General features: G+C 46.1%; 1 protein-coding gene and 1 long non-coding RNA gene across 9 annotated transcripts in view; one reads left to right on the forward strand and one right to left on the reverse strand.

The window, feature by feature from the left end:
- ADAMTS9 (ADAM metallopeptidase with thrombospondin type 1 motif 9) overlaps nucleotides 1-20,599 on the reverse strand; it is an 82,683-nt gene extending 62,084 nt beyond the window's left edge. For 7 of the 8 annotated variants that reach the window (XM_069027379.1, XM_069027378.1, XM_069027383.1 and 4 more), the window contains exons 1-9: nucleotides 19,752-20,599; nucleotides 19,256-19,644; nucleotides 17,905-18,067; nucleotides 5,145-5,431; nucleotides 4,086-4,169; nucleotides 3,862-3,983; nucleotides 3,457-3,497; nucleotides 3,231-3,336; nucleotides 1,221-1,367 (exon numbers count right to left, since the gene is read on the reverse strand). In XM_069027379.1, the coding sequence (XP_068883480.1) occupies nucleotides 1,221-1,367; nucleotides 3,231-3,336; nucleotides 3,457-3,497; nucleotides 3,862-3,983; nucleotides 4,086-4,169; nucleotides 5,145-5,431; nucleotides 17,905-18,067; nucleotides 19,256-19,644; nucleotides 19,752-19,845 (1,433 nt within the window). In that variant the 5' untranslated portion in view covers nucleotides 19,846-20,599. Of the gene's footprint in view, nucleotides 1-1,220; nucleotides 1,368-3,230; nucleotides 3,337-3,456; nucleotides 3,498-3,861; nucleotides 3,984-4,085; nucleotides 4,170-5,144; nucleotides 5,432-17,904; nucleotides 18,068-19,255; nucleotides 19,645-19,751 lie in introns of those variants that run through there. The other variant, XM_069027385.1, reaches the window with a different exon arrangement.
- LOC138117287 (uncharacterized) lies at nucleotides 19,727-21,085 on the forward strand. Its single transcript, XR_011154607.1, has 2 exons — nucleotides 19,727-19,813; nucleotides 20,597-21,085. It is a non-coding gene; the product is annotated as an uncharacterized lncRNA (long non-coding RNA).
- The last annotated feature ends 2,296 nt before the right edge of the window (nucleotides 21,086-23,381 follow it).

The following is a 23,381-nucleotide window of genomic DNA, read 5'->3' on the forward strand; positions in this document are numbered from 1 at the left end:
AAAAAGAATTGATTAGTGTCTTGGGGTGACTTCATGATGTGTATCCCATATCACTGCCCTATGCCCAGAAATTAATTTTTGTACCTTTCTATGCCTTTAAACTGAGCCTGAGAGGGGGAAGGAAAAACTGAGCAAAACTTTTTCAAAGCAGTTTGCAGCTTGTTCAAGGTCACACAGAGATAGAGACTTTTTTCAGCTGCGGCAGGAGAGCGAGAGGGAAGGGAAGCACCCAACTTGCTTTTCTTTCCCGCCAGCTTTTGGCCAGTTTTTTTTCCTCAGCTTTTTTTTAACCTTTGGAGAGTTGAACTTTTGTTTTCCTGGGACTTCATTTTTTTCCTTTTCTCTCTGCTGGACGGTTTCAACATCAGAACACATTGGGAGGACTTTCCACCGAGGCCTTGGCCCTGGAGGTGGGCCCAGCACCCTGTCCCAGCTCCAAGGAGGGGGAGAGAGAGACTATGGAAGGACTGTGAAATTTTCCCAGGTTTCTCTCAGCAGGGCGAGGGGTTTTATTATTTAGCATTATTATCCTTTTCCTGTTTGTTAAATAAATAGTTTTTATCTCTTTCACTTTCCTTCAAGGAAAATTTATTTTTCCTGAACCTGGTGGGGGAGGGTTGGTTATGCCTTCTCTCAGAGGATATATTTCTAAATTTGACCAAACTGGCACAGAACTGCCCAAGGGACTGAACTCCTGGATTTGCCAGAACACCATCATGGCTCTCATTCTGTTCCACATCACAACACACGGGAAGGCATCACAGCAAAATGGGCGAATCACTGTGCATCAAACTGAACCGTGGGCTCCTGGAACAGTGTTCCCACCATGGAATAGTGCCAGGGCTTTATCTTGACCTGTGGAGCAGAAAGGCAGATTCAATCTGCCTTCTAAAACACAGCTCCGTATCTGGGCCACAGGGCTTGGAAAAGTCATTCTTCAAGTTTGAGGAGAACACACATTCCTTAAAAACAATATCCATGGGGGAAGACTTGTTCTTCCCCATTGAGAGGCTGGTCCTTGCCAAGCTTATCATGAGGTTGAACTGGCAGGGACTGGATGCCAGGAGTGCATTCCTGCTCTATGTAAAGGATGTGTGCACACACAAATCCCTTTGATTTCCTCCAAACGCTGCACACTAGGACTCCAAATTAACCAAAGAACTCTATGGGACACATGCACATGTGAAAACAGCCCAACACATGCATATGCAAGGCCTTACTCCAGAAATTCAGTGATGTACTTCCTACTGCATTTTGACCACATCCAGGGATTGGTGTAGAAGTTCAGTGTTGGTGCCATAACATGCTGTTGATTTTTACCTCCATCTTCCTTGCACTTGTGATTGTCATCATGTGGCATGTTAAATCTAAGGGAAAAGGAGCAGTGAAAGGAAGAGTCAGTTAACAGGCAAACATCAGGTATCCAGCATAACAAGGGCAACAGTGTGAACAAAATGCAAGCAAACCCAAGAATTTTTCCTAAATATGCTGCTGACAGATATTACAGAATAAAAGTACTAATACACACATATTCATAACAAATTCAGAAGTGTTAACTAACAGGGTTTCTAGCACTCATCTGGAAAAAGCTGTGCAGCACCCTGCTAAGCTCTCTACACTGTGCCTGCATATATTTAGCCAGAGAAATCCTCCAGGGAGCATGGAGGAAGATGCAAATCCAGCTGCAGTTTCCTTTTCAGCTGATGGCTGCTATCCTGCAGACAGGCTGGAGTCTGGCCCCACCCTCATAAAAATGGCAAATACTTTGGAACTGACCACAGATTCAAGAGCTGATCTGAGGGAATTCTGAAGGAGATTAGTGATTTGAGCCCACTGACTGCAGACCCTCATGCACACAGGCAATACCATGTTGGATGCAAAATATTTTCTATCCTGGGCCACACTGCTGCCTAAGTGGGGTTGCACCAGGGATAGACTTGGCTCTTATACTTTATGTGGCAGGTTTACAAAATGCCATCAAGCATTGGTATCAGCAGAAACCAACGTGAAGTTTGCAGCACATGACACTTTGAAGAATGTGGTAAATTCGCTAATGGAGACAAAGTGGCTTAAAGTGCTGTGCTGTTTGAAGTGGAGAAGGGGAAGTGACCTGGTGTGATCCTGTGTTCCAAGGCTGGGGAGTTTGTATTTCATTAAGATTACCTCCAACAATCCACCGTTTTACTCTGCTCTCTGAAAAAAAGAGCACAGAGGCACTTCCTGCTCAAGAGCACTGCTAACCCCCCCAGCAGCTCTGGGGCAGCATCAGCGAAGGAATTAGCCACAGGTTAGGTGTGGGTAACACTAAAACTTCAGGGACTTTCTGTCAGGAAGTTTCATTTAAATAAATACTACTGTGGTTAAAAATAGACTGTCTCAGCCAGCCCTCCATGAAGAAAAACAGAGTTTAGAACAATGAGAGATCTGTTCCCAAGTACTCATCCATCCCACACCTACAGGCCTCCACTGCAAAGCAGGCATGTGGTGGTTTAGGACTTAGGTTTTGTCTCAGATTGTATCCAGGGGTAAAGGACTATGTGATCTCAGATGATTTTTCTCATGACCGTTTAGTAGTGAGAAAAAGTCTCAGTAGTGAGAAAACGCAAAAATCATTTGAAAGAAATTTCCGCTGGAGGAGGTGCATCTTGAATGGCAGTGTCTCTTCTGGGGATGTTCAGCAGCACAAGATTTTCCATGATGAAACAGTTCAAGAGGTGGGTCAGGCTCACTTATACACCTCATCACTTCCCAGATGCCCTGGGTAAGTTCCTCCTTCACACAGCTGCTGCACTGCCTTCACCTGCACCACACAGAGGTGTGGGACAAGTTGTGGCAGGTCTCTGAGGACCTGTTCTCAGAGAAGACTTTAGTCCCAAAAGATAGCTGAGATGTGCCAGCATCTCTTGCCCTGGTCCTCCCCAAGGCACCCAGCACCTCCCAACTCTGCCCAAAATCCTGGCTAGTTCCAATGGTTTGGCTAAAACATCATTGCTTAGGTGCTGCTTGTGGTACTCTGTCATTCATCCTCCCCAAAACATGGCTGTGCTGGTTTTGCTGCTCTCAGGTAGGCTCTAGAGCACCCCACAGTTTCATCTACCTCAGTGGCGCATCTTTTAGCCAAGTACATTGATCTCCCCCACAAATAATTAGGCTCAGCAGTACCAATTCCCAGCCCTAGTTAGCATAAATCTTGGGCTATTTAAATGTAAATGTATTTACATAAAACATACACATGGCCAAGTTCATGTGCTATTGTGAAAGCAGTGCTCAGTCCATTATCTTCACTAATTGAACAGCTTCTGTATGGGTCACAGACTGTGCCCAGCTCTGCCAGACCTAGGAGAGAACAGAGAGGTTTATGATAGAAAAAGAAATGTCACTCACAGTTCAGCACAGGCAACTAATATTGTCACTACAAAAAAAGTTATTAAAAGACAAAGAAAAGGTTTTCCTTACCCAGAGTATCACATTTGTCGTGTGCTCTACAAATATCCTGTCTGAAAGCAGAACAGACCTGGCACATTAATTCTCAATGCAGTAGTGAGTTAAGGTACAAGCACAGTAACAATAGCAGAAACAACTCGTGGTCCTCCAATGGACCTTCTCATGCTGGTTTGCCACATCATCCAGAGTCCAAACTAACTCCCCACCACAGTCAGAGTTTTTCATCTTACATTAAACCCATGGGCAGACCTTAGACAGTCTTGAACATCTCAAAGTCATCTGTTATGGTGGACACATGCTCCCACAACTGCAAATATCATTACATCCACATCAAAACCTGAACATTTGCCATATATTACATGCTCACGGCCCCTGACACACAACTGGCTACAGTTTTCATGAGAATATTCACCACACCTGGTAACAAGCACAGCTGTATCATGCCGAAGGTGACTTCCCTCTGGGTGGTTTTGGGATTGCTGCCATTGGCAGAAGTTTTTTAATGTTGTCTGGGCATTGTAAGATATTGCAGGGCCATCCTGATAAGCAACACACAGAAAGCAGGTATTTTAATTATTCATGACAATGCTCACTACAAATGCCATTGTCAAGCAGAAGGTGAAGAAAATAATTTCCATTACCTGCTCATTATGTATCACGATCAATTTCACAATAACAATATTAATTAAATTTCCAATGCTTGGGTCTTTGTAGATAGAAGCCACCTGTTTCAAAAAGCAATATTTGGAATTATTGTTAACATTCAAGGAAACAAACAATTAAGACAACACACATATTCTCCATTTTGCAACTGTTTTTCTCCTGGGCTGGGCTGCTCTTCTGCCCTGCTCAGTGCTCTGACGCTACTTGGTGAGACCTCCTGGCAGAAGCACAATTTTAGAATGGAAAAAACCTGCTGGTATCACAGAAACCCAACATTTCCTTTTGCTTTAGCACACATTTTACCAAATTAAAGGATCATTCTGCTCTGAGACATAAAGACCACCAAACAAGACTGTCAAAAGCAACTTAAGTCTTCCAAGTGCCTGATTTTGACATCGACAGTTTCAGACCACATATTCATTGTACTTCTATCCTCCAACAGGATGAACATCCCTCCAGAGACACAAATATGCTGGATACTCCCTTCCAGTCACTGTGAATCTACAGAACTGCCTGTCTGGAGACTGCACTACTGCATCTTAGTACCTGCAGCTACTAAAGTGCTTGTCCTCAGCCTGGAAAGTCAACTTGAGAACTATGCTAAGGATCAAGGTGACCACAGGCTCCTTCTTGCAACAGCAATGAAGTCAGGCAACTGCATAACCTATCAGCATCAGTTCAAAGTACCTTTTTAACTCAGGTGTTATTTCACGTGGGCTTAAATAATAAGAGGAGTACAGCGTGGGGACTAAACAACCAGTGATACTGCTCATGGGGTCTGATGTTCAGAAAGCTGGAAGAGAGAGGTGTGAGAAAGACCAGGAAGCATGAGGGGTCTGGGAAAGAAGACTCCAACCAGCATTTTCCAGCCAAGTTTTACCAATTTTTAATGTAACCCCAGCATTATCTCCATGCCTAGTGATGTTGGAGATAGCAACTAGCAAAGTGATGTTGCATATGAATGCAGCAGAGAGGGGCTCTGTGACCACTAGAAAATGATTAGTGTGTGAATCTACTTGCCCTGGTTGAACACTCACTATTGACATCAGGGTTAGGACATAGTGCTGTAGGTTGGCTCCGTGGTAGGCGACCATTCTGCTGTCAGCCACCACCATCACCTCCACAAAACGTGGGTAGGACAAGAACCGCTTAGTTCGCTTGTGGCTCTTCTTTTCACCGATGGTCCCTGCCTTGTTGCTGTCCCCAGAAAAAGAATTCACTTCCAGGCTATGTTTCAACATCTCCACGTCAGATAATATGCTGCTCTCTGCCCACTGCCTTCTCCAGTGTTTCCGCTTGTTCTTTTTGTGACTGTGGTCATGATCTATGGACAAAAGGCAGAAAAAACCATAAAGTACATTCTGGAGTGAATAAAATTAATACCATGTGTATGTTAAGTCAAAATACCTATTACCTCAACAAAGTGTGTGTGGGCTTGCTCTAAATAAGCAGGGAACTGAAACAGAAGCACTCTGTGGAAGCCCACCATGTAATCCAACATCTAAGGCTTCATTTTTAAAGCTATCTTGGGGAGGCCAGTGGCACTTAAGAGGTGGACATTCCCTGCAGCAGAACCAGCTCCTGGCCCGTGCAGAAGGGATGGAGCCCTGCAATGGTAATTAGCCACTTGCAGCAGCAGTGTGAGGATTCTGGGCACGTCCAAGGTGGCCAGGAAACCACAGGAAACAAAGGTCCAAATCCTGTATTTCTAACTCAGGCATGAAGGACAGCAGGATTTGGCCTTCATAGCAAAGCAATTATATATGATTTATTTCTGTCTCTAACAATAAAACGGCTGGGCTTCAGTTTCCCCCCCTCCCTTTATTATTCTGTGCTACAGGAATGGTAAAGGTCATCTAATAGCACAGCTGCCACTGGCGAAAGAATAGAATTCAGGAAGTTTCACATATACTGCTTTTGATATTCAATTAGGCCAAACATAAAAGCAGCCTGAAAATACACTCCATGCTGACACAAAGACGACAAAGTGAAGAGGGAGAACAGGCATATAAAACATATGGAACGTGTACAATTAAGATTTACCATCTGATTAGTATGTAATTATAGCATTATTTGAATGTAAGAGCAAAATCAGTCTTATTTGATGCCACTTAATTTTTAATCAGTTCATCATAGGAAGTAGCTAATTGAATGTGATTCATCCACGAAAGACTGTTCACTTCTGCATTTAATATAAAGACAGATCTGAACTACTCATCTATGACTCCAGGCTACAGCCCTCATGGTCTTTGTAGCTTTAGTTTAATTTCATCATGGTAGTGAAAAATATCACATTTCCTTATCTGACCCATTGAGTAGGTTAGAGGAAGCATAATATTAGGGGACAAAGGAATATTCAATGCTCAAACAAGACTGAAATGATATGAAACTTCTTAGTTATTTTTCCTGTGTACTTTCCTTTTAGGAATATTTGCAATAATTTCCAAAAAAAGAAATACATTCTGCAATATCTCAGAAGGCAAAAGGTATCAGCCAGCTTCTACCTATCTGAAAAATACTATCCATTTGCCCTATGTGTAAACAGGCAATAGAGTAGTTAAGAATTAAATCCTGTCTACTCTGCACTACCTAAGTCCTATAAATTCCCCTTTCTTGATATAGTCCAGACCACCTTAATACAGCAGAGAGTCTGCGGTTATTTGAGTAAGAATTCGAGAAAGCCAATGGCATTTGTGGTTATAATTGGATTGCCCTAGTTCCTCTGCTCTAATCAATGCCCTTGTGTTGGCAAGGTTGTGCTCTCATGCTGGCACCGCTTCGTGGGCAACCATGACATTATCCCAACTCACTCAGTGCCAATCAGCTTGGGGAGCCAACTATGCATACAAATAACTTAAAGGTGAGGAGAGGACCAGACTGAGGGGAAAGTGCTAGCCCCAGCCCTTCAGCCAGCTCCTCTCCTCTCTGTACCCTCAGCCCATCACTCAAACTCCCCTTTAAAATAACTAACTTCCAAAAGGAGCAGGTGCTCAAGGAAAAATGTGTTAAGGATGGGGCGATGCTCAACAGGGCTTGAGTGAGGCTGAAGACAAGGCTGCGGAGCAAAGGCAGAGCTCTGCAGGCCCCTGTGTGGGACCATGAGGTTCAGGTGCCTTCTCCTCCAACCATCCAGGCAGAGGGAAGTTAGATGGCAAAAGAAGAGGGAATTGCCGAGGATTCTTTGAAGACACCTATCACACAGGAGGTGTATAAAAGAAATTAACTGATATTCACTAGGCTTGCACTAAAATCTGGCAGCTGGTGTCACATGCTAAAAAAAACCACACAAACCCATCCAAAACCCAGAGAGTACCATATGAAATGCAACGTCTCCTTCTGAGAGCTCTGACCTGCCCCTGAACATGGAGGGGAATCAGAGCCCAACACAGCCAGGTATGCCCAGCACAGAGGAAAAACGACTTTCCTTTTTGTTGCAGAGATTTGGCACAGTGTCACACAATCCCAGAATCATTTAGGTTGGAAAATACACTGAAGATCATCAAATCCAGTCATTAACCTAATGCTGCCAAGTGTTGGTACAGTATCAGTGTTTTTTCCCCATCCAGCACACAAATGAAGTCAGACACATCATCCCTTCAAAAATAACCAAATTATTTCCACACACAAAGTCACTCCAACACTTGCAGCGTGGTATTTGGACAGGTCACATATTGGGTGCTTGTCAGCCCGGTTAGTGGAAAACCAGGCACCAGTGATGGGGATGCACTGCATGGAAATCCACTCCTAGACTTTGGTTGTAGTGAACTGTTATCTTCATCCATCTTTCTTGCATGTAGGTAGTGTGCACTCACCTGTAAAAACTTAAATGCTAATGGCTGTGCACTGCTCTCAACCCATCCGTAAAACCCTAGCCAGGTTAATGGGAGCTGCACACAGGCACTGCCAGGAACTGTATGTGCCTGATTCTGTTGATATCCTGCTCCATTACAATGGCCACAACAGCAGTGCTCTCATTGAATAGTGCAACGTGCTGCCCTTCCATCAAGCAGAAGGGAAATTCTCTCACATTACACAAAAAACCTGCAATTTTGCAGCATCAGCTTCCTACTGCCATACACAAAACCAGAAAAGGCTGTGATACTTTTTTTTTCTATTGTGTTAACATAATAACAGAAATCAGGTAGAAAAATGGTTTGCTTGGCAAGTCCTGAATCTTTGCAATGACCTGAAACACATCTACTTACACACGGCAGTAGTTAGATGGGTTTAAGAAACAAAACATTTTATTTCTGCTTTGTAGAAAAAACAAACCCCAGTGAGCAGACAAACCCTTTAAAACCATGCAAACTACAGTTCAATAATTCAAGTATCAGGCAAGCCCATGCATTGATTCAACAGTTCATATTCATTTGAGAGGCAAATAAAGGTTAGAATAATGTCAATTTTACTGCATACTTTACTAAGACAATCTATGCTGTTTTCACTGTCTTTATACAGACCTGGAAGTTTATCTTAATTATTTTTCTGTTTGGTTTCTTCCTTGTAATGTGGGACTTCCAAAGGACACCCAATCCTGTGAAAGGATATCGCTTCCTGATGGCAACAAACCACTAATGCCATTTATTTTTGCTTGGGCAAGAAGCCTCAGCCCAGAACCCATTCAGCTGATTTATGGGTGTTTCCTGATGGTTAATGTACTAATGGTTAATGTAATGATCTATCACAAGAAAGAGGGCAGGGAAGACTCAGGCCCTATGTGAGTAGTTTGCCTGCATGAAAGGGTGACAGGGCAGAGTTAGGATCTGCTTCTGACATAGTAGCTATTGTTATACTAAACCCAAAAACTAAGAGAAGGAATGATCACTTATCCCAACAGTCCTAATCCTTTCCATTTCTACATTAACTAGTCCTTGGAATAGAAAGCAATTTGCATAATTAAGTAAGACATGTAACAATTCAAGCAATTTCAGTTCAGCTCCAAGTTCATAAGAGCTGCACATAGCAGCGAAAAAAAATGTACAACACAGAGAGAGAGAGAGCAAGAGAAGGGAAAAAAAAAAATCTCTTTCTTGAGCTAACAACATCTCCTTACTAGAAAAAAAGTGTGATCCTTTCAAACCAACTTAATTATAATAACTTTTTGGAATGTGTGACCTAGAATTTTTAACGAAGTTTGCCGCTCAGCAGTTGGCTCACATCACTTCTAGCCCTGCTCTGATCCAGCTGCACAGATACTAAAACTATCATTTGGAAGTTAATTATTTATTGCACACCTCAATAAAACAGAATTCAGCTGAGCTCCCCTCAGGGAGTCAGTCAGTGTGTGACCCGTCTCCCTCAACTCCACAGGAGGAAACCCTGGCCAAAAGCTTCAGCCCAAGCTCCAGCTATAGCTGCCTGACTGGATTTGCTGCCTGTAGCTGGTACAACAGCAGCCGCCTAAGGATCTGCCATCACTTGGGAAACAGAGGGGAGAGGCAAAATGGATTTGCCTTCATGCAGAGATCAGACTGGCTGAAATCAAACCACATTTTTAGCCTCTTCTTGCCAAGAAATGGAATGGAAACTGGCGCCTCTTTAGGACACAAACAGGTCCTAAGCTGGACCAAATGATTTTTCTAGCCCTGAGTCTGTCTTAATTCTACATCAAGATGTTTTATCTATCTATCCATCTACAGATGTATCTCAGATAGATTTGCATGAGGCAAAATTCTCACCTCTGTTACTGTGGGGTGCTATTGTGGTCAGCATAACCCAGAGCACCTTCTCTGCCAGTAGCTTCTTGCCCTGCTCGTACAATAGCCAGAGATGAAAACATAATGGGGGACCAGCCCCTGCCTTGCCCTGTACCATACTGAGATGATCAGTCCTATGAGCAGGACTAATCCTGCCTTCCCTCTGAATAGCTCCTTGACTGTGCAACCAGAGCTGCTGCTATAGCTGGGAAGGAAAAAGAGGTTTTATTGATAGAGGTGAGATCAATTAGCTACACTGGAAGAGAAATGAAAAGATCTGGGCCAGCTGGGATCCAAAGAGAAAGATATTCTGCACTAAGAGTGGAAATGAAAGTTTGCCTGATTTTTCAAACCTGCAAATGAGAAAGTGTTCAACTGCAAATTAATCTGAGCCCACTCAACTGAAATCAACTGGGGTTTCAACCTTCAGCAGCAAGAGCTGGACAAAACTGCATAGATTGAACTTTCATAGTTGGAACTATTGAAAATGCAATAAAATATCAGCACTTTCACAAATGCCACTCTTAGAGCAATATATAGGAGGGAAGCTTTGATTTGCTCATGTTGTTCATACTTCCCTTTGAATTAGGAAACAGTCTGGGCTCAGGACAGTTCCCTCCCAAACTGTTACAGGAGGATCAAAATCTTGGGCCTCTACAAAGAACTTTTCTTTGCTACTAAGAAAAATACTTGCATGGATGGATCATAAGCCCTCAGGACAAAGATACACCTGCCTGTTAATTTTCTCGCCTTCCTCTGCTTTGAACTTTGCACACACATTTTACTAAAGTGGTTTTCTAAATGTCCAACTGGAGCAATGTTCGGATCCACAGACAGGTCTACGTCCAGGAGCTCCTGCTGCTGAAGTCGGTCCCATGTGTCAAGCCCAGAGCCTGTAATTTGTGTTTGCAATATGTGAAAATATTAAGGCCTGAAAGCAAAGCTATAAAGGCATAAGCAGTACAGACTGGTATGAAGCATCACTGATGCAAAAACCAACAGTTCCACTCCAATTCACTCACATGTGTCTGTGACTGTAGAGATTTGGAGGTGCCAAAGCTCAAGGTGATGCTGAACCCTGATGTCTGTCAGGGTGACCCCTGCCTTTCTTCTTGCTACTTGAACCAGAACACTGAGAACATGGACTTGCAGTGAGCAGCAATCAACTTCCCTTAGTAATAAAACATTCTCTGGTTTATACCATGCAAACATTAAAGACCACACATACTCTAAATGTTTTCTTTCTTGGTGATGAATATCAGAATGCATTCCAGCCTAAAAGATTATTTTTCTGCCTAAGGTAATAAGTTGTATGTGAAAGCTATCAATTTTGCACAGTAGACAGAAAGTAGATTAATGAAGAAAACAATAAATTTCCTCTTTAAGAAAGAAGATACTAACACATGAGCTGAGCATGTGGCAGAAAATGATTCAAGATCACCTTACAGGACTCCCATGCATGCTTTTCAGGCAACTTCCAATGCAAAACAGTCATGAGTACACCAACCTATGTTCCACACTTGTGTCTAGTAACACCTATGAGGTACCATTCCAATAAGAACAACACTGAGACCACCACAACTTTCTAGTGACACTCAGTAAAAGATAAGACAAAATATCCCATTAGAAAAAAAAAGAAATTGTCCAGCAATTGGCCACAGGCATGTTGATAATGCCATTACAGGCACATGGGAAAAGAAGTCACAGAATAGTCAGCCTGTTTATTTTCAGTAGTATATGCCATAGGAAGCAGACAGAAAGCACCAAAGTGATCCCCCCCTGCTTCTCCCACCTGTCCTCCTTCAGTGGATGTCCACACAAATGAGGTAAAAGTAGATGTAAAATTGCATGTACGTCCATTTTGATTCCAGGAAAATAATTTAACTCTGTCCACTTATCATGTTTAAATAGCAAAACAATAACCAATCAACAACAATTTGTTTAGTCACAATCTTAAGTCTTATACCTCTAGGGTGCCAGATGGATGCTTGATACATTTTCAATACTAAGAGTAACAACAAAATGCATGTACCTTGCTTAAAACTCCCATGGAGAAATCTTAAACCAAAACTAGTTACGGGATCAGTATCATTGACTGTGATCAATTTTTTTTTAACTGAAGTCTATTGCCTTTTTTCACTTGCCGACATCACAAGATACCTCAAACATCACAGACTGATCCCTTTCCCAACACAGCATGGGAAAAGCTTGTGCTTGACCTCCTAGACCCAGCTGACCAAATACCAGTTGGCTCTTACTGTGCTGTTACCTTAATAGGGAGGCAGAAATAGAATTAATTACATTAGCATATGGGACTTGTGATGTAACTCTCTTCTTTGCTGATTCTGGGAGGGATGGAAACCTGAATTAATTACTATCTGACTAAAAATTACGATCCACTTCTTTAAGATAAGAAACTTTTCCGAGGAAAAGAATAAAGTCACTGTTTTACCCTGAGGCCAAAAGCAAAGCTGACAGCTTAAACAGACTCTTGAAAGAGCTCAAGGATTGCTCAACCTGGAAGTAAAGGCTTAAAAATACCTCCCTGCAGATCTCCTGCAACCCTGAGGTTACGTGACACTCAACAGTACAGAATTTGCCTGAAGACCTGCCTGGAAACCAGACACGTAGAATGCAAAATTCTGCTGGATGAATGAATTGAAAACAAAAAAAGGGACACAGTTGGAAGCAATGCAGAATCCAAAAGAAACAGCAAAAATACTAAAGGGCTCTAGACCAACAATCCAAGTGCAAAGGATCTGGGATTTCACCATGGACCACTCAACAAGAGTACAAACATTGAGTTCTGTGGAAAAGGAGTTCAAAGTTTCTGCCTCAAAACTGCTATAAAATAAGAATATAACACACACAAAGGGTCTGTAGAAGGAGCAGGAAATTTTCCATCACTGGCCCCATTCCACTCCATTGCCAATTCTAACACTGTGAACACACCTTGAACCACAACTTGAGCAGGAGCAAAAACTCATCCCCTCCCTGCACCAATATAAGACCACACTAGAAGGTCAAACTTTAGCTACAGTACCAGATCCCCAATACATCCTTCCCCAGGTCTCCTCCCCAGTCATGGCACTGATAACACACTAACAAATCCACATTCTGGCAACCTCAACCCGAACACCCCTTCCAAACACATGGGAGCATGGTGACAGGACCACCTCCTGCTTGTGCCATGGGTTCACCAGTGACTTCCCATGCAGCTCGGTGGCATTAGGAGAGCAGGCTGGTGCTAATTATCATGCAGAAACAAGATCACAGTTATTGAGCCGGCAGCACCAGGCATCTGCTTGCTCAAGACACAGGGCAGCATTCCTCTGCTCTGGTGATTCCCCAGTGTCATGTTCAGTGGGAAAGGTTGTTACAGTTACTATGAAAGGGTAATCTATTACAAATTACTCATTAATGCAAGTGAAAAATCAGTGACATAGTACTGAGTATGCCTGTGTCATGCTAGCTCAGCAGCAAAACTTGGTTCATGCTGCTGGATTCTCCTGTGCTTTTCACAGGACCCTTCTCAGCACAACTTACACACAGAGCTTCTTTCCTCTTCATCTGGACCACATAGGGCTTCCCTTTGTGGAGCTGCTATGCCTGGCCACCCATGTACTCTCCAGTAATCAAACTGCTGTAAGACCCAACGAAATACCAGCTGCAAATTTGAGACCCTTTTGCATCCATTTCTGGCAGGTACTGGGACGTGCTAAGCATGCAGGTTGTGTCCCACAGCCATCTGTGCTGATAATAGTTGGTGGATTTTGGAAAGCAGCCTCAGCAGGTAAGTCACTGGGCTTTCCCACCTCTGCCAGCAGTGGGTGGGGGCACAGCCAGTGTGGTGCAGGTAAGACCTGCTCTGTCCTGCCCTCATCTGAGCCTGCTCCCAAAACCTCACCATCTCAGCACGAACCGCTGGAAGGCCTCTTTGCTGGCTACAGCCCCTTGGCTCCCCTCCAGAAACAGAAACAGCTCTAATTGTCTTCCTACTGGTTTGGCACCATCAGAGTGTTATTGCTGCTTCTGCATGAGGAGTTTTGCCCATGGTGGATATTCCTGCTTTAAATGCTCTCATTAAGGAGTGAGGACTTTGTGCAAGATCCTCACACGCAGCCCCAGAGCCCAGGTCCAATGCCAGCCTTGGGATGGGCACAGCTGACCAGCAGCAAGTCATGGGAGCAGCTCACACTCACTACATATTCAGTCCTTGGTTTATTAATCTCAGCCCCAGGTGGCTCTTGAATATAAAAGAATTATGAAAAATGAGACAGGAACAGAGAGGCATTTAACTAATGAAGCTGGGATGGAAACTGGAAGTGCATATCAGCCAAATGAAGGCAGTGGGTACAAAGAAGGAGCTGCCCCAAAAAGTTTAGTCAGGAGTCCTGCATTAGAATCACAGTAAAAGGTGCATGGAATTTGCTAAGTTTGGAGCAAGAGCTGGGCAGGCAACAGAAGTGGGGTGGCAAAAGGGCACAATACTTGCAGTTATACTCACAGATACAGGGGAATTGTGGCTCAGTGCCACCAGGCAGGTGGAGGCCACATCTGTCTCAGAACAAGGAGTGGCCAACAGGCAGAATGACTGGGAAGGTTCAGTAAAAGGCTAAAGCTATCACAGACCCCAACAAAACTGGGAGAGAAGAGCTCCAGAGAAGTCAACAGCCAAAATATACATACAAATACATATACACGTACATCAGTGACTAAAAACGTGGGAAATATGATAGAAAGGAGAAGGAATGGACATAAGACCCAGAGCAAGAGGTGGCCTGAAGTGGTTTATTTAAGTGATGACCAAAGGCAGTGTCCTATTGGCAACTGGAGCTGGACATCTCTCTGCAAGACCAAACCTTGAGAGTTTCACATGGAAAGGGCTCCCAGGTCTGCTCCTGGCAGAAGGTCCCACTGGATGGGGGCTTGGGGAGGTGCTGCCGGCCTCACGAAGGCGGCTAGCACAGGGACACAGGATGCAGCTCTGCGCCGTTATCACTGGAGTCAGATTGTTCCTCCGTGGGGCGCAGGAAAGCTTCGCTCTCCAGCCTTGCAATGAGCCACTTCCTTTTTTTCTTTTTTTAGGATTGAAATTTCTTTTCTCTTCCTCCTCCACCTCAAAAAAGCGGATATTTAATAATTGGGATCGGAAGAACTTGCTATCCTGAAGCGATGGGTGGTAGTGGTGCTGCACCTATAGTGACATCATGCTGTCAGCCTAGCCAAGTCCTCATCCCGTCAGGGCTATTCAGTAAAACACAACTAATTATTCTGCCAGATCCCTGGCCAGATGACAAAACTGATTCATGGCACTAACTAAAAGAAAAGAAGGAGAGGGAAGTGCACCATTTCCTACAACTGAAACTACATTAACCTGTTACCCCAAGGAAAACTCTAGCCCAAGATTTTCTTGCGGCGGCTGAGCTGCATGCCAGACGGCTGAAATGCATTGCCAGAGACCCCCGTGCTGTGCTATGAAAGTTCATCTGCAGAGCACAGCTCCCATTTGATATCCATTAGCGCTGAGAGGAAAAAGATCTTTTTCCAGAACACCTGCAGAGTATCTTTTATGTCAGAGTACCTAAAACTGTTATCAGAAACTGTTAATTAAAACTTAACAAAAGCAAATATCTGTTTTTTTAAGCTGACCTGAGGATGCTGAAAACTAAAAGTAAGACCAGGGAGACTGCTGCAAATGAAAGTTTTTACTCAGTCTGTTAGTCAATTCACAAGGGAAACTTTCCGGAATATCTCAAGTCTAAAATTACATCATTATGGTAAGGGCACATCAGTAAGTTGCTTATTAATCATTTCCAGGAAGATGACTATCAGAAAGTCATTCTTAATAACACCACTGCCTGGCAACATGGGGTCCCTTGCTCACTGCAGGGTGGGTACCTTAGATTTCCCTCACATGAATTTCCTCTTTGACCAAATTTCCACCCCTGCCAGAAGCCGGCAATGCAAATGCACCATTTCACATGTTCTTCTTAAAAAAGACTGTATTCAAACAACACCCTACAACTATGACTAACTCCCAAACTCTCATGAAACCATTCTTCTATGGCAGGAGTGAGAGATACACCTTGTCTAAAACAGTTGAGTGCTGCTAGATTTTGCCTGTTCACCTCTGCTGCAAAGACGTGAGACACCTTCTCTCACCAGACATAACCTCAGGTAGGATGCCAAGGTTCAGCACTGCCCAAGTGGCTCTGAACTTGCTCCTTAAATGAAATAACCAAGACTTGTTCACCATACATGTATGACCATAGCATCATTCCCTTTCAAAAGCTTGGACAATGACAAAAAGAAGAGATGATAAAGAGGGAGAGATGGAGGGAAAGAAGACAGGAGAACAAATAAGACTCTCATGCATATCTGGAACACGTAAGCTTGTATTTCAGAGGCGAGAACTCCTCCCTCCACTACATGAAGCAACTGAGAAGAGCAAGAAAACAAGGACAGGCAAGAAGCAAAGCATATTGGAACAAAGGAGGAAGAAATATACACCACATTGGTAAAATCACAGATGAAGTATTATTCTTGCGAATTACAATACAGAAGAATAATATCCTAAATGAGAACTACGATACAGTGGGGTGAAATACAGCAGTCTGTTACAGCAGCACAAAGTCCACAAGCAAAATTCACAGCCCTCCCAGCTACCTTTGATTTAATGAGTCCTGTGATCTGCTGCTCCATTCCTCCAAGGGTTACTGATGCAATGTGCCAGATTCCATGTTTCTTTCCAACTGTTCTGAGTCTCCTGCATCTGATCTCAAAGAAGGGAGCAGAAACAGCTGGAAGAGAGAAACCAGAATGGCATATTCCAGCAGCAACCCTTGGAAGAACAAACAACGACAGCCTTGTGAGAGGTGCCATTGTACCCTCAGCACATACGTTTGCATGTGGACATGGATCCACATGTCTTCTAGAAGAAACATGTGTTGCTCTGGCTGGTCACAGAGCATCAGAGCATCTCTGGACTTAGCATGATCAGTGCAAGCTGAGCAGACCGACAGCTCAAGAGCACAGCAATGACCCACAGTCGTGGGTGCCAAACAAGTCATGCGTGCTAAGTGCAGCCTAATTTGGGCACCACACTTCTCCTCCAGTGGTACCTTTACTCCCTGAGTAACTCCACCTACTTTGCAGCATATAACCAGCTTGCAGCCCACAAGGGAACCCAATCAAGGTCTACTCTGTTTAGGCTTTAAAGCTCCTGTAGATCTAGCTGCAGGCCAAAGGAGGGCAAAATAGCAGGTGAAACAGGAGACCGAAGGAATAAGCTTCTGAGAAAATTTAGGTATTTGCTGCCAAAGGAGAGGATTAGTTGTGAACATCAGGAAGTCAAGGAAACAGAGAGCAGCAGGAGGCCACTGTAGATAATAGGGACAGCAGGAGCAAGGCTACTGCTCATCAAGGCACATGAAGGGGGAGATAAAAGAGGCTTGTGCTCTTTCATATAAGCAAGGACTAGAAAGAGGGAGTGAGGAAGTCAGGGAGATGGTGCTGCTAGAGGAAGGGCCATGAGGGAAAAAAAAAGTCTTTGAAAATTAACCATGGAAAAGTGATTAATAAGGGAAGAACTGTCAGGGTTGGTGTTAGGACCTCCTTATTTCCACTAGAAAGAAGTAAGACATTGCAACTCACAGCCAGATTTGGGGAGGGAAGACCAGGAGCACAGCAATACCAAGACAGAAGGATGTCATTCAAAGGACAGAGTACCAGAGAGTATATCAGATTAGGATGGTTGGGAATTACATGTAGGAGAGAAGAGAAAACAAGTTTAAGGGCTCATAGGATACTTAAGGCAAGACAGACCAAAAGCTCTCTTGCCAGCTTTACAGCAGGAATCAAAGGGAAACTGCAACATTTTTCTGACTGTAACTTTCTTATAACGAATTCCTAGAAAGCACGGGTGCACCACATCTCTCCAGTTCAGCATCACTGCCACAAGCCCAGTCCTAGCACCCACAGCACCATTTCTAGAGGAGTCCCTCAACTCCACATCCCTTATTTCCCACACAAACCTACTGCCTTTTAACTGCAAATAGCACAAGTATCAAGTCATCCAAGGCAGTAACAAAATGAGTACCTGGAGTATTGCAAGTCTGCCTGTCCCCTGAAGAGTTGGTTGGAGGTGTCCGGTGTCGGTAGACAAGATGTGGTTTATTGTGCTCTTCTTCATACTCCTGTTCCTCAAGCGATAGCAGCGGCTCTACAAAATAGTCCCCATCATCAGACTTGAATGTGCCTAGCTGAGAGGGACCAGAAAGAGGAACAGGTCAGCTTTGCATGATGACAAACCACCTAGCAGCACTACCCCACAAAGTGAGCGGTTAACATGGGAGGTGTGCTCAGTTCTGTGGCAACCCCTGTGAAGGCACCGGCTGAAGCTACAGCTTTGGTCACGCTGCTTGCACCCATCCTGGGCTGCACTGCTCCCTGCAGCCATCCCATTGGAGCTTACAGAGGGCTAATTACTAACCCACAGGAAGGGAGCATGAGAGGGTCACATCTGCCAGACCCTGTCCCTATGCCAGTGATGTTTCCCAAGCCAAACCTGCCCGAAGGGTGATGGTGCTGCCATGTGCTGGAAGCCCCAGTGCAATCCCATCACGTGCTGGTTTCATACAGCACCTCTCCCTGAGACAGGCTTTTAACCTCATGTAAGGACCAGAGGGAGGTGTCCAGCTAGTGAAATCCCTGCTTATGAGAAGACATCAACACTCCTAGCTGCATACAACTGTGAATGCAGATATTCAGCAAGTAAATAAAAAAATATCCAAGACAAAACATTCTGCAGCCATCCCATACTGGGACCCATGGCCAGTAGCTGGGAGGGAAGCCACACACACGTGCGCCCAAGCCTAGGTTAACACATGCACTCAGAGGAACTCCTGGACTGAATGAAGTCAGCACAAACCTCCGGGGAGCCCCTGGGATTGGCACCCCGTGGGACTGAAGGGCACCAGGACAGACAGAAGAGTCAGCCTTTTTAGGAGCTTCTGCTCATCCCGGTGCCAACATCCCCGCACCGAAGGGTACCCAGCTGGGGTACCAAGGACGGGACATGCCCCTGGTGCGGGGTGCTGGGTGGCTCCGCGGCCAGCGTTGGTGGTAAGCTCGCAGCCAGCCCTCATCGGCACCCCGGGGGCAGGCGGGTGTCCGTGCCCGGGTCTGGCCCGCGGATCGCCCCCCGGGGTGTCGCTGGGTGGCATTTTTCCTCCCCAAACCCGCGCAGCAGGAGCACCGCACCCCGAAACCGGGCGGACTAAAGAGCGGCCCGGGAGAAACGCCCAGCCGCGGCGGGTCGGAGCCACCAGTCGCGGCGAGGGGAAGGGGCGGGCCCCACCGCTCTGCCCACCCTCCCCCGCCCCGCTCCTCCTCCTCCGCGCTTCCGCCCCTGGCCTTCAGCGGGGTGGGGCCGGCACGGCGGGTCTCACCATCCCGGAGCAGAGACTGATAACGGCGGTGAGCCGAGGGCGGGCGTTGACGTGCCCCCGGTAGAAGCAGTGCTTCACGTCGGCGTCGGCCGCCTCGGCGTAGAGGCGCTGCTGGTCTGCGGCTGGCTCTCCCAGGAGGCTGACGGTGAAGAGCGGGGCGATGAAGGCCGAGCTGGCCGTCAGGTTGAAGAGGAACTGCTGCCCGAAGGCGGACAGCCTGTAGTGCGCCTTGGGGGAGGCGGCGGCGGCCGCCGTCCAGGCGTCGGGGGCAGCACTGGTGCTCCGCCGGCGCCGCCTGAAGTGGACATCGGTGGGGAAGGGCTCACCGAACTCATTCACTCGGGTAGGAGTCACGATCTCGTACTCGCTGAGCTTCTCCAGCAGCTGGGCTGCGAGGGGACAGACGCACATGCCTCTGAGTGAGGTGGCCAAGCCCCGCGGCCCCGGGGGGCGGCAGCGCAGCACTCCCCGCGCCCCTCCTCGAGCACCCCCTTACCTTGCCTGGGGTGCAGCTTGTGCCTCCTCGCTCCTGTCGTCAAGCCGTCGATGAAGAGCGTGGTGAGTGCCAGCGCCAGCGGCGCCAGCTGCATGGTGCTGCGCGCTGTCCTCGGAGGAGAAGCTTTCCCCGCCTCCGCTTCTTCTCCTCCTTTTTCCTCCCTTTCCCTCTTTTAATTTTTTTTTCTCTTCTCCTTTCGCCCCTGTGTCCCCCCTCCCCGCCCCCGGAACGCTGCCGAGGGAAGGCGCAGGAGCCGGGCGGCGTTAGGGGCGGGCGGGCCGGCGGCGCGCGGGGCGCCGGGGGCCGCGCATGGTGCGCGGGGGCGGACGGGCCGGGGTCGGGACCGACGGGGCCGGGACGGGGGAGCCGCCCGCCTGCCTGCTCTCCCTCGCTTTCCGCCTCTCCCCCCGTCGGGCTGGTGGACGAGAGCTGCCGGGACTCAATTTAAAAGGGGCGTGCTCCATAGATCAAGCAGGAGAAAAGAGCCCGCCCTAGGAGCAGCCCTTCCTCCGCTTACCCCCATTCCAGTCCTTCTAACATGTCACTTTCATTCCCGGCGAGCGCCAAAGTCCCACGTTTTGGTTAAGAAAAGCCTCGCTGGGGCTGGACTAGGCGGGCGGGGGGGGAGCCCGAGCTACGGCTCCGCACACCCGGGTCCGGCGCCCGCTCCTTGCCGGCTCCTTCCAAAAGGCTTTGAAATCCCAGAGTGGCCCCGGCAGAGCGGCACTGGCAGCTGCCTGCTCTGCCAGGTCCTCCCGGTGGGGAAGAGTCACTTTGTCACTCACCGGGAGGAGAGTTGAGTTTTCTTACATAATTAACGTTTTCCATTTTTTTTTTTTTTCAAGGCAGCTTGAAGAAGTGGACCAGCAATTGAACAATCCCCTGTGTGACATTTCTTACAGCAGTTGTTTTCTTCTGCATTTCTAAGATAATAGCCAATTCAAGCAACTTTTGTTCAGGGTTAGATTTGTGTTGTGCAGTTTTCAGGCACCCTGAGGGAAAAGGAATATTATATCCTTTTCTGAGTTTGTTTTGTTTTGTTTTACAGTTTGAAAGGTCTTTGTAAAAATTTAAGACATCCTTTAGAGCTAAATGTAATTAATCGTTGTCTTCTACCCCTTCCTCAAATGAAAACCCAAAACCTTGGTTTAAAAGTTTTTTAAACCTTTAACTCCTGTAAGCAAGGCAAAAGAGAAGTTTGGAAGTTCAATTTGCACGTCCATAGAAAATGTCAAAGTTCTTTACATTTGTCACTCAACTTTGGGACAAAGCACAGAATCGGTATTTGCTGCAGAAAGGGAAAGTTTAAAATAAAAATCAATTCAGAATCCACTTCTGGGCAAAATGACACCTTCTGACTCTTCAACTGGTGAAGTCCTACAAACCTCAACTATTACGAGACAATTATTAATTTTGTATGATGAATATAAGAAAGAGTAAGTAAAGCATCACCTGCAAAGCCATGCATCTTCAACCCTGTGACTGGCTGTCCAGGGTTGGAGGGCTGGGAGGCAGAGGAATCTCCAGGATTGTGGAGACCCAAGTCAGGACACCCTTAGGACAAGGTGTAATGGCACATAACCTCCCTGCGTGGCCTTGTGCCCACGTTTATAAGCCAGGTTTAATTAAAGTCTTGGATGCTTACAGTGAGATGACTCACCCATATTGGCTGGGGTGCACTGACAGAACTCAGGTGCTTCCAGAACAGAGTTGCCCTGCATATGCAGTCAGTTCTGACAGCGGTGTTGGTTCTTCTCGCTGTGTCCATCCTTAGGGCTGGTGTGAGCATAGCTGTGGCTGCCTGATGGCTGCCTGCTTCTGGGGAGCAGAGTTGTCTCCCTGCTTCACTGTGTGTAGTTGCAGTGACATACCCATTCTGGTATGTGTCATCTACTGCCAAGAGCAGGTCTTCCTAAAAACAAACAAGGTTGTATCTCCGTGCATTCACCTTGTTGATGAATGAACCTGGACCAGATTTGCTTATAGTGCTGCAAAGGGCCTGCATAGTAACGTCCTCCTCTCCTTGCAGCTGATTGCTCATCCACACATATTGAGAAAGAGATCCTCAGAAGAGGAGCAAACCCAAACTTTTCTAAAAGTATGGCCTTTCCTAGCTCAGTACGAAAGATTGTGGAATCCCCATCCATCCCACAGCTTTTGTGTCCCGATGGAGTTGGAAAAGCCACCAAGGTCTTTGGGCTGCTGGATGAACAAAATACCATACATCATACCATCACTGCATAGTAGCCAAGACTTTCTTTTAGGTGTGTTTTCTCACCCTGATTCTTTGTTTTGTCAAATAAATGACTCATAGCAGGACTGTTCTCTGAGGTGCAGTGCTTGCAGAGCACCCTGAACCCTGACCATCTTCCAGCACCTTCCTACAATGTCCCTATGTACCTCAAAGCTTTCAGATTTCACAGAGAGAGATACACGGTGCTTGGGCTTGGGATAATGCTCCAGAAATCATGGCGAGAGAAGGAAGGGTAAGCTGTATCTTGAACTCAGGTGGGCGTGGACACATTTCCCAGGAGTGCCAGGGGGAGCCTGTGCTGCCAGTTGGGCGTGTGGAGCAATATCGAGCAGCCGGTCAGGAAAGGGGGAGTGAGGAAAAGTGAACCGAGTTGCCTGAGGAAGGAGAGATGAAAAGCTGAGCATAGCATTAGGGCTGAGTCAGAGGGGAGGGGAGGAGGTTTACATGGAGCTAGTCCTGCTGGTGTCCTGGGGAAGAGAGGTGCAGTCTTCAGTCCTCAGATCAGCATGGTGTTGGGGAACAGGTCTGGTTTATCTGGGCTGCAGAGTATCCCAGGGCATCCCCATTTCACAGACATCCCACCACTCAGCATCCCCCCTGATGCCACACCAGGTGCTGGTGAGAGCTGCTGTGCTTCTGTTCAGCTCACTGTCACAGGAAAATCTATCAAAGCTTTGGACTTTTTTTTCTCCTTAGTTTTCTACAAGGTAACCAGTTAATTTGGCTCTGGGGTGAGGTTTGAAGGAGCTCAGGAGCTGGCATGGAGTGAAAAGTGACAGTACATACCTGTGACTTGGTTGGGTAGGACCCTTTCCTTTTTGGCACTGAGCTGAATGGAGCAAGGTGGTTTTGTGGAGCATCCTCACAGGCCCACCCACTGATCTGAAACGCCTGCTTGAGGGAAGGCAAGAAACACGGCTCCATCATTCAGAAGAGGGGATCCAATGCATGGCACTCCTTTATGGGGCAGAGTTGGGAGTGGACTGAAGGCTCTCAGGGGTAAATCCTGGTTTCACAATGTCACTAAACATACATTTATGCATGCCATGCAGCATGGCATGACTTCCAGACCCATTTCCATCAATATGTACAAGTTGTATGTTGTGTGGCATTTTGAATCTTTACACCTGGAGATTAGGAAGTGCAGAATGAAAGCTGTAGCGTAAATAAATAGATTATGGGGAGTTTAGAGAAACTAAGCTTCAATCTTAAATTCAAATAGCTTTTCTATTAGGAAGGATCTATTAATACTTACGGTATGGTAATTGTGCTGACTCCAAGTCCTCACCCAGTCAAAAGTAAGTCCTAAGAGCCCATACCTACACATAGAAAAATCTCCTTAAAACACTGGGAATTTTGCCTAGATAAATACTGCA

This window comes from Aphelocoma coerulescens, chromosome 12 (genome assembly GCF_041296385.1).
Source record: "Aphelocoma coerulescens isolate FSJ_1873_10779 chromosome 12, UR_Acoe_1.0, whole genome shotgun sequence".
Taxonomy (NCBI): domain Eukaryota; kingdom Metazoa; phylum Chordata; class Aves; order Passeriformes; family Corvidae; genus Aphelocoma; species Aphelocoma coerulescens.